Genomic DNA, 17,987 nt, shown 5'->3' with positions numbered 1-17,987 from the left:
TATAATACAGGATAAGTAATGTAATGTATGTACACAGTGACTGTACCAGCAGAATAGTGAGCGCAGCTCTGGAGTATAATACAGGATAAGTAATGTAATGTATGTACACAGTGACTGTACCAGCAGAATAGTGAGCGCAGCTCTGGAGTATAATACAGGATAAGTAATGTAATGTATGTACACAGTGACTGTACCAGCAGAATAGTGAGCGCAGCTCTGGGGTATAATACAGGATAAGTAATGTAATGTATGTACACAGTGACTGCACCAGCAGAATAGTGAGCGCAGTTCTGGAGTATAATACAGGATAAGTAATGTAATGTATGTACACAGTGACTGTACCAGCAGAATAGTGAGCGCAGCTCTGGAGTATAATAGAGGATAAGTAATGTAATGTATGTACACAGTGACTGCACCAGCAGAACAGTGAGCGCAGCTCTGGAGTATAATACAGGATAAGTAATGTAATGTATGTACACAGTGACTGCAGCAGCAGAATAGTGAGCGCAGCTCTGGAGTATAATACAGGATAAGTAATGTAATGTAAGTACACAGTGACTGTACCAGCAGAATAGTGAGCGCAGCTCTGGGGTATAATACAGGATAAGTAATGTCATGTATGTACACAGTGACTGTACCAGCAGAATAGTGAGCGCAGCTCTGGAGTATAATACAGGATAAGTAATGTAATGTATGTACACAGTGACTGTACCGGCAGAATAGTGAGCGCAGCTCTGGAGTATAATACAGGATAAGTAATGTAATGTAAGTACACAGTGACTGTACTGGCAGAATAGTGAGCGCAGCTCTGGAGTATAATACAGGATAAGTAATGTAATGTATGTACACAGTGACTGCACCAGCAGAATAGTGAGCGCAGCTCTGGAGTATAATACAGGATAAGTAATGTAATGTATGTACACAGTGACTGCACCAGCAGAATAGTGAGTGCAGCTCTGGGGCATAATACAGGATAAGTAATGTAATGTATGTACACAGTGACTGTACCAGCAGAATAGTGAGCGCAGCTCTGGAGTATAATACAGGAAAAGTAATGTAATGTATGTACACAGTGACTGTACCAGCAGAATAGTGAGCGCAGCTCTGGAGTATATTACAGGATAAGTAATGTAATGTATGTACACAGTGACTGTACCAGTAGAATAGTGAGCGCAGCTCTGGGGTATAATACAGGATGTAAGTTATTGAGCTTCTTGTATAGATTATTTCTATATGTATTGGGGTGTTTATTGGTGGACACATACGGATATTTGAGTCCTCTTCTTGGCTTCATCCATAGTGGAGAGTGATCTGTTCGGTGGTTATAGAACAGCTGTTTCCAGGTATTTCGGTGTCACGCAGGTCTGAGAATGGTTGGGCGTTGGCCTGGTGCGTCTGTGAATATTTATATACACTTCGTATATATTATTCTAAAATGTACCACAGTTATTGTAGTGTTGGGGGAGGGGTGGTCAGGCTGTAACCCAATTGTTGCCAGATTTCTTTTGGACAAGAAGAGGGCACAGTGAAAATATCACAAACCCAAAATGGTTACTGACAAGCTCATAGAAAACGACTTTATTTTGTGTTAATCATTGGAAGAATGTAGAAAAAGCGTAAAAGTGTATGAGAGGTGGCCATCAGTTATGAGAGGTGATCATCAGGTATGAGAGGTGGCCATCAGGTATGAGAGGTGGCCATCAGGTATGAGAGGTGGCCATCAGGTATGGGCGGTGGTCATCAGGTATGAGAGGTGGTCATCAGGTATGGGCGGTGGTCATCAGGTATGAGAGGTGGCCATCAGGTATGAGAGGTGGCCATCAGGTATGAGAGGTGGCCATCAGGTATGGGCGGTGGTCATCAGGTATGAGAGGTGATCCTCAGGTATGAGAGGTGATCATCAGGTATGAGAGGTGGTCATCAGGTATGAGAGGTGATCATCAGGTATGAGACATGGCCATCAGGTATGAGAGGTGGTCATCGGGTATGAGAGATGATCCTCAGGTATGAGAGGTGGTCATCAGGTATGAGAGATGATCCTCAGGTATGAGAGGTGGTCATCAGGTATGAGAGGTGGTCATCAGGTATGAGAGGTGGTCATCAGGTATGAGAGGTGATCCTCAGGTATGAGAGGTGGTCATCAGGTATGGGAGGTGGTCATCAGGTATGGGAGGTGATCCTCAGGTATGAGAGGTGGTCATCAGGTATGGGAGGTGGTCATCAGGTATGGGAGGTGATCCTCAGGTATGAGAGGTGGTCATCAGGTATGAGAGGTGGTCATCAGGTATGGGATGTGATCTTCAGGTATGAGAGGTGGCCATCAGGTATGAGAGGTGGCCATCAGGTATGAGAGGTGATCCTCAGGTATGAGAAGTGGCCATCAGATATGACAGGTGGTCATCAGGTATTAGAGGTGATCCTCGGGTATGAGAGGTGGTCATCAGGTATGAGAGGTGGTCATCGTGTATGAGAGGTGGTCATCGTGTAGATTATCCCGTCCATCACCGTGAGATCAAGGGAAGAAACAGTCCGTGTCTGCAGCCTCTTACCGAACCGTCAAGACACCGCCAGGTGCCATTATACTCAATACTGGACATATCAGGTCTTGCTCCATTGGTCAATTTGATGGCCAAACCGCGACGACTACTATAGCGATGAGAAGTAGAACAATAACCACCATCATTGCTGTAGAAAGAGAGAGGAGAGTGATGTCACACAATTATATTTACAGGCCATATCCCCATATAATAGAAAGTGATCCAAAATGGCTAACGATGTAATAAGACCAATAACAGACAGAAAACCCAAAAATAAACCTGTATCTGGGCTGGTGGGAGCACTCGCTAGGTTCCAGGGAAAGGGGGGGGAGATGAGAGTAGGATGGAGCGGATTCATGTGTGGGCCGCTATATTGATGACATCTTTGTCATCTGGGAGGAGTCTGAGGTTGAGTTTGGACAGTTTGTTTCGTCCCTCAATCTTAACAAGACCAGTCTTCATTTTACCTAGGAGTCAAATATCAGCATTCTGCCCTTTCTGGATATTAAGATTATTCACCCCAAATCCACAGCCACCGATTCACTCATAAGATGGAAGAGTCACCACCCGGCGCCTCTATAAGATGCAGGACCTAAGAGCTCGTGTTCTGGCTTGGGGTTATCCAGAGTTTGCTCTGCGACGGCCCCATCGGGCAGCCCTGTGCAGTGACCGCACTCAGTTCCCAAACAATCTGTCCCCTCTGAGGGCCAAATCCGCCTTATTGCTACTTTTGATGCCATGTCCGATCCGGTGAGACGGGTCATATCTCGCCATTGGAATATCTTACAGATGGCCCCTGATATTGCACCAGTTGCAGGCCCTGTTCCACAAATCACATATCGTCGCGGTCGCGGCCTTTACCAGCCCCCATACAATATAACGCCCCCTCTACCTGCTTTACAGACCACCACAAGAGTGGGAATCGGTAAGTTAATAGCAGTTGTTACCTGCTCTGGCTATAGACACCTACATCAAAGGGCTGACTGGGGCCCCTAAAGTTGTGGGCCCCATACCTATAGCAGTAGTTCTTCCACTGACTTTACCCCTACCTTGTCCTACTGCTTTATGTGTCAGTATTCACTGCATTGCTTGCATTCTATTCATCAGTCAGCTCCATAATGTGATTCTCATTAGTAAGAGGCGCTGCCTATGCCGAGACGCCTCGCTGGTAATTTATCACTTCCACTTGAGATTTATGGTCACTTAGAAGGCGCGGGTAATAATTTGTAGCCTCTCCAAGACAACAGGTGTCAGCGGAGTATTGGGGGGGGGTAGTCTGGGATCTGCACATTCCTGCTGCTACATTCCCCGGCCTGGCCACGTTTGCGTCCTGTTGTAATTACGCGCTCTATTACTGTGGCTTCTGGGAAAGTCTTTACGATGAAGGACACAACCTGCTGGTGCCGTCATGGACCGGGGCGACACAAATCCCCGATAAGGCCAAGAAATCCTCTGAAAGTGCGACATGATAACAATCACATCTGATAACATCCACCAGAATGCTGAGTGACTCCGTAACCGTACGGTGAAGGATTTCTTCTCCAGTTACAGCCAAAGCTGCATTCTCCCTGCTGTCTATGGGGCAGTCGGAGTGCTCGGCTATCTCATGTAATGCCATAGAGGATGTATGGAGCCGCGCTGCACATGTGGGGGCCCCATTCTTGTGATTGTGCAGGTCCCAGCATAGGATGGGGGATATCAATAAAGGGGTCTGGAGAACTCCGGGGGGGCCCGGGCAGAATAAATCAAGTAGATACTGACCTACCCCCGGGCCTTTGTCCAGTGTTCTGTGCAACCAGTGGCTGCACCGGGAGTGAATGGGCTCAGGTGGCCACTTTGGCCAATCACTGGTCTCAGCGGTCACATGTCGGGTACCAGTGATGTCATCGGTAACCAACATGTGATCAGTGATGCCAGTGGCTGCTTGGGAATGGAGGCCTAGGGGAATGGAGGCCCGAGGGATGGAGGCCTAGGGGAATGGAGGCCTGAGGGATGGAGGCCTAGGGGAATGGAGGCCCGGGGAATGGAGGCCCGAGGGATGGAGGCCTAGGGGAATGGAGGCCTGAGGCCTCTAGGGGAATGGAGGCCCGAGGCATGGAGGCTTTGGGGAATGGAGGCCCAGGAGAATGGAGGCCCGAGGGATGTAGGCCTAGGGGAATGGAGGCCCAGGAGAATGGAGGCCCGAGGGATGTAGGCCTAGGGGAATGGAGGCCCAGGAGAATGGAGGCCTAGGGGAATGGAGGCCCGAAGAATAATGGCCTAGGGGGATGGAGGCCCAAGGGAATGGAGGCCTGAGGGATGGAGGCCTAGGGGAATGGAGGCCCGAAGGATAGAGGCCTAGGGGGGTGGAGGCCTGAAGGATAGAGGCCTAGGGGGATGGAGGCCTGAAGGATAGAGGCCTAGGGGGATGGAGGCCTGAAGGATAGAGGCCTAGGGGGGTGGAGGCCTGAAGGATAGAGGCCTAGGGGGATGGAGGCTTAGGGGTATGGAGGCCCGGGGGAATGGAGACCCAGGGGCTAGGAGGGTATTGCTTGTTTTTAACATTTTTTCCAGTTTGCCTAGAAAACCCCTTTAAAACTTGGTCTAACCCCATTAGTCACCCGGGAACAGCACATGGTCGGCCAATATTCTTAAAGTCCACTGAAGCCTTAAAGGGAATGTTCTAAATGGACCTATGACAATCCAGTGATATCATGATAGGGGGGCCCTGCATAGGAAAAAGCTAATTCTGCTGTGCTGGATAGCGCCTTTAAGAGAAGTGGGCGTGTCTTAATGACTTCCAGCACATTCTATATTTTTATAGTGACTGGTGCAGTAAGCGGACAGGTGAGATGTTTCGTGTCCGCAGTTGAGGATTTATTACAGCTTTACTTTGGGGATATTTTTTTTGCATTTTGCACCCCCGACCTAATCTGCAGGCTTCGCGCACCCAGCTGTGCTGTAAAGGAGCCACTGCCAGTTTATTACGGGGGGCTTACCATTTCATATTTTAATATCCGTCAGCTACCCCCCCATCCCCCTTCATCCAAAAATCTGGCTTGTGTGGAAAAAATAAAAAAAAACTTACAGCAGAGGAGGGGAAAACAAAATCCCCCTCGCCCGGGATCTGGGAAAGATGAATATTACTCAGAAGGAGATGTCAAGGCTCAGTCAGTGGAGAAACAGTAAGATAAATAGGGAAAGACCCCGGCGCAGAGGCAACGGGTGGGAAACGGCTGCAGCACTGGCTGGTCCTTGTAGGATGATAAGTGCCCAGGACCCCAATGGACGTCCGGATATAGGGGCGGCCGATGAGCTAACACTTTATGGACGTCCATCCAGGTGCACTGGGAATAACTGCACAGCCTGGTGGAGGAATCCCGGCACGCCCATCCCTTGGGTGTGTGATGGGGTGGAGGTCCGGGCTCTGTATGGACCACGTCTTTATGGACCTTGTCTATTGGGGCACAGTCCTGCAGGAAAAGATAAGAACCGCTTCCCAAAATGTCCCCACGAAGTTGGAAGTGACAATTGTCTGCTGAAAACTTTACATTTCCCTTCACTGGAACGACGCGGCCTAAGCGACCCCTGAATCCCCCTCCCCCCAAAGCACCCTCTATCTATCTATCTATCTATCTATCTATCTATCTATCTATCTATCTATCTATCTCCTATCTATCTATCTATCTATCTATCTATCTCCTATCTATCTATCTATCTCCTATTTATCCATCTATCTACAGTCCTATGAAAAAGTTTGGGCACCCCTATTAATCTTAATCATTTTTAGTTCTAAATATTTTGGTGTTTGCAGCAGCCATTTCAGTTTGATATATCTAATAACTGATGGACACAGTAATATTTCAGGATTGAAATGAGGTTTATTGTACTAACAGAAAATGTGCAATATGCATTAAACCAAAATTTGACCGGTGCAAAAGTATGGGCACCTCAACAGAAAAGCGACATTAATATTTAGTAGATCCTCCTTTTGCAAAGATAACAGCCTCTAGTCGCTTCCTGTAGCTTTTAATCAGTTCCTGGATAAAGGGATTTTGGACAAACAATTCAAGTTCAGTTAAGTTAGATGGTCGCCGAGCATGGACAGCCCGCTTCAAATCATCCCACAGATGTTCAATGATATTCAGGTCTGGGGACTGGGATGGCCATTCCAGAACATTGTAATTGTTCCTCTGCATGAAGGCCTGAGGATTTGGAGCGGTGTTTTGGATCATTGTCTTGTTGAAATATCCATCCCCGGCGTAACTTCAACTTCGTCACTGATTCTTGAACATTATTCTCAAGAGTCTGCTGATACTGAGTGGAATCCATGCGACCCTCAACTTTACCAAGATTCCCGATGCCGGCATTGGCCACACAGCCCCAAAGCATGATGGAACCTCCACCAAATTTTACAGTGGGTAGCATGTGTTTTTCTTGGAATGCTGTTTCTTTTTGGACGCCATGCATAACGCCTTTTTTTATAACCAAACAACTCAATCTTTGTTTCCAAAATGAAGCTGGCTTCTCCAAATGTGCTTTTTCATACCTCAGGCAACTCTATTTGTGGCGTACGTGCAGAAACGGCTTCTTTCTCATCACTCTCCCATACAGCTTCTATTTGTGCAAAGTGCGCTGTATAGTTGACCGATGCACAGTGACACCATCTGCAGCAAGATGATGCTGCAGCTCTTTGGAGGTGTCTGTGGATTGTCCTTGACTGTTCTCACCATTCTTCTTCTCTGCCTTTCCGATATTTTTCTTGGCCTGCCACTTCTGGGCTTAACAAGAACTGTCCCTGTGGTCTTCCATTTCCTTACTATGTTCCTCACAGTGGAAACTGACAGGTTAAATCTCTGAGACAACGTTTTGTATTCTTCCCCTGAACAACTATGTTGAACAATCTTTGTTTTCAGATCATTTGAGAGCGGGCTGTCCATGCTCGGCGACCATCAAACTTAACTGAACTTGAATTGTTTTGTAGAAAGAAATGGTCCAAAATACCTTCATCCAGGATCCAGGAACTGATTAAAAGCTACAGGAAGCGACTAGAGGCAAAAGGAGGATCTACAAAATATTAATGTCACTTTTCTGTTGAGGTGCCCATATTTTTGCACCGGTCAAATTTTGGTTTAATGCATATTGCGCATTTTCTGTTAGTACAATAAACCTCATTTCAATCCTGAAATATTACTGTGTCCATCAGTTATTAGATATATCAAACTGAAATGGCTGCTGCAAACACCAAAATATTTAGAACTAAAAATGATTAAGATTAATAGGGGTGCCCAAACTTTTTCATAGGACTCTATCTATCTATCTATCTATCTATCTATCTATCTATCTCCTATCTATCTATCTCCTATCTATCTATCTATCTATCTATCTATCTATCTATCTCCTATCTATCTATCTCCTATCTATCTATCTATCTATCTATCTATCTATCTATCTATCTATCTCCTATCTATCTATCTATCTCCTATCTATCTATCTATCTATCTATCTATCTATCTATCTCCTATCTATCTATCTATCTATCTATCTATCTATCTATCTATCTCCTATCTATCTATCTATCTATCTCCTATCTATCTATCTATCTATCTATCTATCTATCTATCTATCTATCTATCTATCTCCTATCTATCTATCTATCTATCTCCTATCTATCTATCTATCTATCTATCTATCTATCTATCTATCTATCTATCTATCTACAGTCCTATGAAAAAGTTTGGGCACCCCTATTAATCTTAATCATTTTTAGTTCTAAATATTTTGGTGTTTGCAGCAGCCATTTCAGTTTGATATATCTAATAACTGATGGACACAGTAATATTTCAGGATTGAAATGAGGTTTATTGTACTAACAGAAAATGCGCAATATGCATTACACCAAAATTTGACCGGTGCAAAAGTATGGGCACCTCAACAGAAAAGTGACATTAATATTTAGTAGATCCTCCTTTTGCAAAGATAACAGCCTCTAGTCGCTTCCTGTAGCTTTTAATCAGTTCCTGGATCCTGGATGAAGGTATTTTGGACCATTTCTTTCTACAAAACAATTCAAGTTCAGTTAAGTTTGATGGTCGCCGAACATGGACAGCCCGCTCTCAAATGATCTGAAAACAAAGATTGTTCAACATAGTTGTTCAGGGGAAGGATACAAAACGTTGTCTCAGAGATTTAACCTGTCAGTTTCCACTGTGAGGAACATAGTAAGGAAATGGAAGACCACAGGGACAGTTCTTGTTAAGCCCAGAAGTGGCAGGCCAAGAAAATATCAGAAAGGCAGAGAAGAAGAATGGTGAGAACAGTCAAGGACAATCCACAGACACCTCCAAAGAGCTGCAGCATCATCTTGCTGCAGATGGTGTCACTGTGCATCGGTCAACTATACAGCGCACTTTGCACAAATAGAAGCTGTATGGGAGAGTGATGAGAAAGAAGCCGTTTCTGCACGTACGCCACAAATAGAGTTGCCTGAGGTATGAAAAAGCACATTTGGACAAGCCAACTTCATTTTGGAAACAAAGATTGAGTTGTTTGGTTATAAAAAAAGGCGTTATGCATGGCGTCCAAAAAGAAACAGCATTCCAAGAAAAACACATGCTACCCACTGTAAAATTTGGTGGAGGTTCCATCATGCTTTGGGGCTGTGTGGCCAATGCCGGCACCGGGAATCTTGTTAAAGTTGAGGGTCGCATGGATTCCACTCAGTATCAGCAGACTCTTGAGAATAATGTTCAAGAATCAGTGACGAAGTTGAAGTTACGCCGGGGATGGATATTTCAGCAAGACAATGATCCAAAACACCGCTCCAAATCCTCAGGCATTCATGCAGAGGAACAATTACAATGTTCTGGAATGGCCATCCCAGTCCCCAGACCTGAATATCATTGACCATCTGTGGGATGATTTGAAGCGGGCTGTCCATGCTCGGCCACCATCTAACTTAACTGAACTTGAATTGTTTGTCCAAAATACCTTTATCCAGGATCCAGGAACTGATTAAAAGCTACAGGAAGCGACTAGAGGCTGTTATCTTTGCAAAAGGAGGATCTACTAAATATTAATGTCACTTTTCTGTTGAGGTGCCCATACTTTTGCACCGGTAAAATTTTGGTTTAATGCATATTGCACATTTTCTGTTAGTACAATAAACCTCATTTCAATCCTGAAATATTACTGTGTCCATCAGTTATTAGATATATCAAACTGAAATGGCTGTTATAAACACCAAAATATTTAGAACTAAAAATGATTAAGATTAATAGGGGTGCCCAAACTTTTTCATAGGACTGTATCTATCTATCTCCTATCTATCTATCTCCTATCTATCTATCTATCTATCTATCTATCCGCTGTCACTCTTTTCTTCCTTCTCCATCATCTCATGTGATGTTTCTTCTATTATGACATTTTCTCGGTTGTCTTCTCGCCGCTCCTTGGTAACGTTACCCCTCGAGATTCTGGAGAGACCCCTGGCAACAAAGGGCAATGGCCATAGATGATGGAATATATCAGGATAACAAGGGCACTGACGGTACAAGGGCTTTCTCATGTGCGGACAATGGCAGCGATTGTGGCTGTCACTGAGATTCAGGGCCCGTCTCCTGCCATGGTGGTATTTACCCTGTCAGCTCCCGGCTCGCTGTGCGGCTGAGAACCTGCTTGAGATCCTGGCAGCCGCTCAAGTAGTGTGTGAAGTAAAAAGACCGTCATAAATATGTCTTGTTCTGACGGCCTCCCTTGTGTATTGGCAGCCTAGAAGCACAAGGCCGGAGCATTCAGCGCCGCGGCTCCGCTGATTTACCGTGAAGGAGCACTCCGAGGTGTCGCTCTCCCAAAGTGTGGAGAATATGGGATCAATTAAGGGGGCCGCACTAATGGGGATTTAATAAGGGGAAGGGGGTTTAATGGGGAAACAGGGATTTGTCCCCCCCTTCACACTGAACAACCTGCGAGAGAAGAGTCAATGGACCACGATGGGGGTCATTTATAAGTCGCCGTCGTAAGATTGGGGAAGCGTTCCTTCATTGTCCAGATAGACAACCCGGCAGGGCCACAATGAGGCGCCCAGATCAGCGGTCACCTCATCTCTTATGCAACAGGTGGAACATCTGCTTAAAGGGGAAGTCGCCACAGTCTTTCTATTGCAGCCGCTCTCGGGATTATGTGACGGTCAGACCGGGGTCTATTCAGTTCCTGTAGCTGCAGATGTCTGCCATGTATAATGGGGGTTGGGCCGATCTTGAGATTTCAGGATTGACTTTAAAATCCGGTTTCAATCGTTTTCCAGTTGATCCTGATCGTGAAATTTGCTGGATTGCTGATCGGGATCCGATCTTTCCTGATCGCTCAACCCAAGTCAATGCTTCTCTATGGGGAAACGTCACTTTTAGGGTGGAGCTGATCTTGATATTTCAAAATCCGATTTCGATCATTTTCCAGCCAATCCCGATAGTGAAATTTGCTTGATCACCGATTGGTATCCGATCTTTCCCGATCGCTCCCCCCTATGTGTAATACCTCTGCTATCAGTCTCACATCCTCCAGAATCTCCGAATACACAGATTCATTTTACATTTTTGGTTCAACTTTTAGTTTCGCAGATTTCAACTAAAAATCCCCATAAACGTCACAATAGAGAAGTCCCTACAATCCCGCCACAATCCCCTAATAAGAGACCACAGGACGTGTCCTCAGAGCAGGCCCCGCTGCAGAGGTATTAGGTAGACTTGTTTATTTCAGGGGGTCAGTTCCTAATCTGCCTGGTTAACCCCGCAGGGTCCGTGTGATCTCCGGTTCTGTGGCCGCCTCTACGTGTTTACAAGCTGGTGACATAAGAACGGCATCGGGGAAGAGAAGGGTTAAACATGGCATGTGCTGGTGAAGAGGATATGAGGTAAGTGTTATATCCAGCGTTTGTCCCCGGTGCCCGGCTCCAGCCTCCGAGGTCACAATCCGGCATATAAGAGCCGCAAACCTCTCAGTTACTGGACTGCAGATCTGGCACAAGATGTCGACAAAGACCAAAATGGGCAAATAAGTAATAGAAGTAATTCTGGCATCAGCGGAAGGGCGGCGCACATATCACCTACTAGAACAAGTCATACACACATATATACATATATACTGAGCGTATACATAGGGGTATATAAGTCTGACCGCTCTCTGAGGTCTCTCCTGTCTCCGAACATCACATATATCATAGAGAACAGCGCAGCTCACCTAAGCCATCAAGTAATACCGGCAGAGATAACAGAGCGGCCGCAGATATAACAGAGCGGCTGTATACTCTACACTGTGTCTGTTATAGTTATATTCACTTCTATGGTAATAATAGAAATATCGCAGCAAGTGAACAGCGGCATACAGAAAGAAGAACAAACTGAGCGAGCGCCATTATTATATGTAATGTGGTTATACAGGATGACGTGGACTCTCCTGATCAACAATTTCGTTTTTATTTCTTTTAAATGGTCAAAAAGGGAAATGTAGGAAAGTTTGTACTTCAATAAAAATATATTCTCACGTATCTTTGTGGTTTTTTAAAACTTTTTACTAAAAAGTGTGGCTTTGTGCTCAAAAGGCTACAAATAATCTCTCCATTATAACCCAGAAACCCACCGACACCAAGGGTGCCCAGAAAAGCTCGGGAGCAGCCGGTACCCGACCATCTGATGTGTTATAGTAGCAGTGTTATATATTCTTGTATATAGGAGGGAGTATTATAGCGGATATGTTCTTGTACATAGGAGCGGTATTATAGTAGGTATATTCTTGTACATAGGAGTAGTATTATAGTAGTTATATTCTTGTACATAGGAGCAGTATTATAGTAGTTATATTCTTGTACATAAGAGTAGTATTATAGTAGTTATATTCTTGTACATAGGAGTAGTATTATAGTAGATATATTCTTGTACATAGGAGTAGTATTATAGTAGTTATATTCTTGTACATAAGAGTAGTATTATAGTAGTTATATTCTTGTACATAGGAGTAGTATTATAGTAGTTATATTCTTGTACATAAGAGTAGTATTATAGTAGTTATATTCTTGTACATAGGAGTAGTATTATAGTAGATATATTCTTGTACATAGGAGTAGTATTATAGTAGTTATATTCTTGTATATAGGAGGCAGTAATATAGTAGTTATATTCTTGTATATAGGAGGCAGTAATATAGTAGTTATATTCTTGTACATAGGAGTAGTATTATAGTAGTTATATTCTTGTATATAGGAGGCAGTAATATAGTAGTTATATTCTTGTACATAGGAGTAGTATTATAGTAGTTATATTCTTGTACATAGGAGTAGTATTATAGTAGTTATATTCTTGTACATAGGAGCGGTATTATAGTAGTTATATTCTTGTACATAGGAGCAGTATTATAGTAGTTATATTCTTGTACATAGGAGGTAGTATTATAGTAGTTATATTCTTGTACATAGGAGTAGTATTATAGTAGTTATATTCTTGTACATAGGAGCAGTATTATAGTAGTTATATTCTTGTACATAGGAGTAGTATTATAGCAGTTATATTCTTGTACATAGGAGTAGTATTATAGTAGTTATATTCTTGTACATAGGAGTAGTATTATAGTAGTTATATTCTTGTACATAGGAGTAGTATTATAGTAGTTATATTCTTGTACATAGGGGTAGTATTATAGTAGTTATATTCTTGTACATAGGAGTAGTATAATAGTAGTTATATTCTTGTACATAGGAGCAGTATTATAGTAGTTATATTCTTGTACATAGGAGTAGTATTATAGTAGTTATATTCTTGTACATAGGAGTATTATAGTAGTTATATTCTTGTACATAGGAGTAGTATTATAGTAGTTATATTCTTGTACATAGGAGTAGTATTATAGTAGTTATATTCTTGTACATAGGAGTAGTATTATAGTAGTTATATTCTTGTACATAGGAGTAGTATTATAGTAGTTATATTCTTGAACATAGGAGCAGTATTATAGTAGTTATATTCTTGTACATAGGAGTAGTATTATAGCAGTTATATTCTTGTACATAGGAGTAGTATTATAGTAGTTATATTCTTGTACATAGGAGTAGTATTATAGTAGTTATATTCTTGTACATAGGAGCAGTATTATAGTAGTTATATTCTTGTACATATGAGTAGTATTATAGTAGTTATATTCTTGTACATAGGAGTAGTATTATAGTAGTTATATTCTTGTACATAGGAGCAGTATTATAGTAGTTATATTCTTGTACATATGAGTAGTATTATAGTAGTTATATTCTTGTACATAGGAGTAGTATTATAGTAGTTATATTCTTGTACATAGGACGTAGTATTATAGTAGTTATATTCTTGTACATAGGAGTAGTATTATAGTAGTTATATTCTTGTACATAGGAGGTAGTATTATAGTAGTTATATTCTTGTACATAGGAGTAGTATTATAGTAGTTATATTCTTGTACATAGGACGTAGTATTATAGTAGTTATATTCTTGTATATAGGAGTAGTATTATAGTAGTTATATTCTTGTACATAGGGGCAGTATTATAGTAGTTATATTCTTGTACATAGGGGCAGTATTATAGTAGTTATATTCTTGTACATAGGACGTAGTATTATAGTAGTTATATTCTTGTATATAAGAGTAGTATTATAGTAGTTATATTCTTGTACATAGGAGTAGTATTATAGTAGTTATATTCTTGTACATAGGAGTAGTATTATAGTAGTTATATTCTTGTGCTAGGAGGTAGTATTATAGTAGTTATATTCTTGTACATAGGACGTAGTATTATAGTAGTTATATTCTTGTACATAGGGGCAGTTTTATAGTAGTTATATTCTTGTACATAGGAGTAGTATTATAGTAGTTATATTCTTGTACATAGGAGTAGTATTATAGTAGTTATATTCTTGTACATAGGGGCAGTATTATAGTAGTTATATTCTTGTACATAGGACGTAGTATTATAGTAGTTATATTCTTGTATATAGGAGCAGTATTATAGTAGTTATATTATTGTACATAGGAGTAGTATTATAGTAGTTATATTCTTGTACATAGGAGTAGTATTATAGTAGTTATATTCTTGTACATAGGAGTATTATAGTAGTTATATTCTTGTACATAGGAGTAGTATTATAGTAGTTATATTCTTGTACATAGGAGTAGTATTATAGTAGTTATATTCTTGTACATAGGAGTAGTATTATAGTAGTTATATTCTTGTACATAGGAGGTAGTATTATAGTAGTTATATTCTTGTACATAGGAGCTGTATTATAGTAGTTATATTCTTGTACATAGGAGTAGTATTATAGTAGTTTTATTCTTGTACATAGGACGTAGTATTATAGTAGTTATATTCTTGTACATAGGAGCAGTATTATAGTAGTTATATTCTTGTACATAGGAGGTAGTATTATAGTAGTTATATTCTTGTACATAGGAGTAGTATTATAGTAGTTATATTCTTGTACATAGGAGTAGTATTATAGTAGTTATATTCTTGTACATAGGACGTAGTATTATAGTAGTTATATTCTTGTATATAGGAGTAGTATTATAGTAGTTATATTCTTGTACATAGGGGCAGTATTATAGTAGTTATATTCGTGTACATAGGACGTAGTATTATAGTAGTTATATTCTTGTATATAGGAGTAGTATTATAGTAGTTATATTCTTGTACATAGGGGCAGTATTATAGTAGTTATATTCTTGTACATAGGGGCATTATTATAGTAGTTATATTCTTGTACATAGGACGTAGTATTATAGTAGTTATATTCTTGTATATAGGAGTAGTATTATAGTAGTTATATTCTTGTACATAGGAGTAGTATTATAGTAGTTATATTCTTGTACATAGGAGGTAGTATTATAGTAGTTATATTCTTGTACATAGGAGTAGTATTATAGTAGTTATATTCTTGTACATAGGAGGCAGTGTTATAGTAGTTATATTCTTGTATATAGGAGTAGTATTATAGTAGTTATATTCTTGTACATAGGAGGTAGTATTATAGTAGTTATATTCTTGTACATAGGAGGTAGTATTATAGTAGTTATATTCTTGTACATAGGAGTAGTATTATAGTAGTTATATTCTTGTACATAGGAGGCAGTGTTATAGTAGTTATATTCTTGTACATAGGAGGTAGTATTATAGTAGTTATATTCTTGTACATAGGAGGTAGTATTATAGTAGTTATATTCTTGTACATAGGAGTAGTATTATAGTAGTTATATTCTTGTACATAGGAGCAGTATTATAGTAGTTATATTCTTGTACATAGGGGTAGTATTATAGTAGTTATATTCTTGTACATAGGAGTAGTATTATAGTAGTTATATTCTTGTACATAGGAGCAGTATTATAGTAGTTATATTCTTGTACATAGGAGTAGTATTATAGTAGTTATATTCTTGTACATAGGAGTATTATAGTAGTTATATTCTTGTACATAGGAGTAGTATTATAGTAGTTATATTCTTGTACATAGGAGTAGTATTATAGTAGTTATATTCTTGTACATAGGAGTAGTATTATAGTAGTTATATTCTTGTACATAGGAGTATTATAGTAGTTATATTCTTGTACATAGGAGTAGTATTATAGTAGTTATATTCTTGTACATAGGAGTAGTATTATAGTAGTTATATTCTTGTACATAGGAGTAGTATTATAGTAGTTATATTCTTGTACATAGGAGTAGTATTATAGTAGTTATATTCTTGTACATAGGAGTAGTATTATAGTAGTTTTATTCTTGTACATAGGACGTAGTATTATAGTAGTTATATTCTTGTACATAGGAGCAGTATTATAGTAGTTATATTCTTGTACATAGGAGGTAGTATTATAGTAGTTATATTCTTGTACATAGGAGTAGTATTATAGTAGTTATATTCTTGTACATAGGAGTAGTATTATAGTAGTTATATTCTTGTACATAGGACGTAGTATTATAGTAGTTATATTCTTGTATATAGGAGTAGTATTATAGTAGTTATATTCTTGTACATAGGGGCAGTATTATAGTAGTTATATTCTTGTACATAGGGGCAGTATTATAGTAGTTATATTCTTGTACATAGGACGTAGTATTATAGTAGTTATATTCTTGTATATAGGAGTAGTATTATAGTAGTTATATTCTTGTACATAGGGGCAGTATTATAGTAGTTATATTCTTGTACATAGGGGCAGTATTATAGTAGTTATATTCTTGTACATAGGACGTAGTATTATAGTAGTTATATTCTTGTATATAGGAGTAGTATTATAGCAGTTATATTCTTGTACTTAGGAGTAGTATTATAGTAGTTATATTCTTGTACATAAGACGTAGTATTATAGTAGTTATATACTTGTACATAGGAGGTAGTATTATAGTAGTTATATTCTTGTACATAGGAGTAGTATTATAGTAGTTATATTCTTGTACATAGGAGTAGTATTATAGTAGTTATATTCTTGTACATAGGAGTAGTATTATAGCAGTTATATTCTTGTACATAGGAGTAGTATTATAGTAGTTATATTCTTGTACATAGGAGTAGTATTATAGTAGTTATATTCTTGTACATAGGAGCAGTATTATAGTAGTTATATTCTTGTACATAGGAGTAGTATTATAGTAGTTATATTCTTGTATATAGGAGTAGTATTATAGTAGTTATATTCTTGTACATAGGGGCAGTATTATAGTAGTTATATTCTTGTATATAGGAGTAGTATTATAGTAGTTATATTCTTGTACATAGGGGCAGTATTATAGTAGTTATATTCTTGTACATAGGACGTAGTATTATAGTAGTTATATTCTTGTATATAGGAGTAGTATTATAGTAGTTATATTCTTGTACATAGGAGTAGTATTATAGTAGTTATATTCTTGTACATAGGAGGTAGTATTATAGTAGTTATATTCTTATACATAGGAGTAGTATTATAGTAGTTATATTCTTGTACATAGGAGGTAGTATTATAGTAGTTATATTCTTGTACATAGGAGTAGTATTATAGTAGTTATATTCTTGTACATAGGAGTAGTATTATAGTAGTTATATTCTTGTACATAGGAGGCAGTGTTATAGTAGTTATATTCTTGTATATAGGAGTAGTATTATAGTAGTTATATTCTTGTACATAGGAGGTAGTATTATAGTAGTTATATTCTTGTATATAGGAGTAGTATTATAGTAGTTATATTCTTGTACATAGGGGCAGTATTATAGTAGTTATATTCCTGTACATAGGGGCAGTATTATAGTAGTTATATTCTTGTACATAGGACGTAGTATTATAGTAGTTATATTCTTGTATATAGGAGTAGTATTATAGCAGTTATATTCTTGTACTTAGGAGTAGTATTATAGTAGTTATATTCTTGTACATAAGACGTAGTATTATAGTAGTTATATTCTTGTACATAGGAGGTAGTATTA

At 39.5% G+C, this 17,987-nt stretch overlaps 1 protein-coding gene and 1 long non-coding RNA gene across 2 annotated transcripts in view; one reads left to right on the top strand and one right to left on the bottom strand.

The window, feature by feature from the left end:
* The first annotated feature begins 2,053 nt into the window (after positions 1-2,053).
* On the top strand, positions 2,054-2,503 carry LOC142210268 (uncharacterized). Its single transcript, XR_012716983.1, has 3 exons — positions 2,054-2,144; positions 2,305-2,333; positions 2,474-2,503. It is a non-coding gene; the product is annotated as an uncharacterized LOC142210268 (long non-coding RNA).
* The window catches only part of STX8 (syntaxin 8), a 150,090-nt gene continuing 134,340 nt past the window's right edge, over positions 2,238-17,987 (bottom strand). The window contains exon 8 of the mRNA XM_075279318.1: positions 2,238-2,685. Coding sequence (XP_075135419.1) covers positions 2,618-2,685 — 68 coding nt within the window. The 3' untranslated portion in view covers positions 2,238-2,617. The remainder of the gene's footprint in view (positions 2,686-17,987) is intronic.

This window comes from Leptodactylus fuscus, chromosome 6, assembly GCF_031893055.1.
Source record: "Leptodactylus fuscus isolate aLepFus1 chromosome 6, aLepFus1.hap2, whole genome shotgun sequence".
NCBI lineage: Eukaryota > Metazoa > Chordata > Amphibia > Anura > Leptodactylidae > Leptodactylus > Leptodactylus fuscus.
This window is presented reverse-complemented; position numbering and strand designations above follow the sequence as displayed.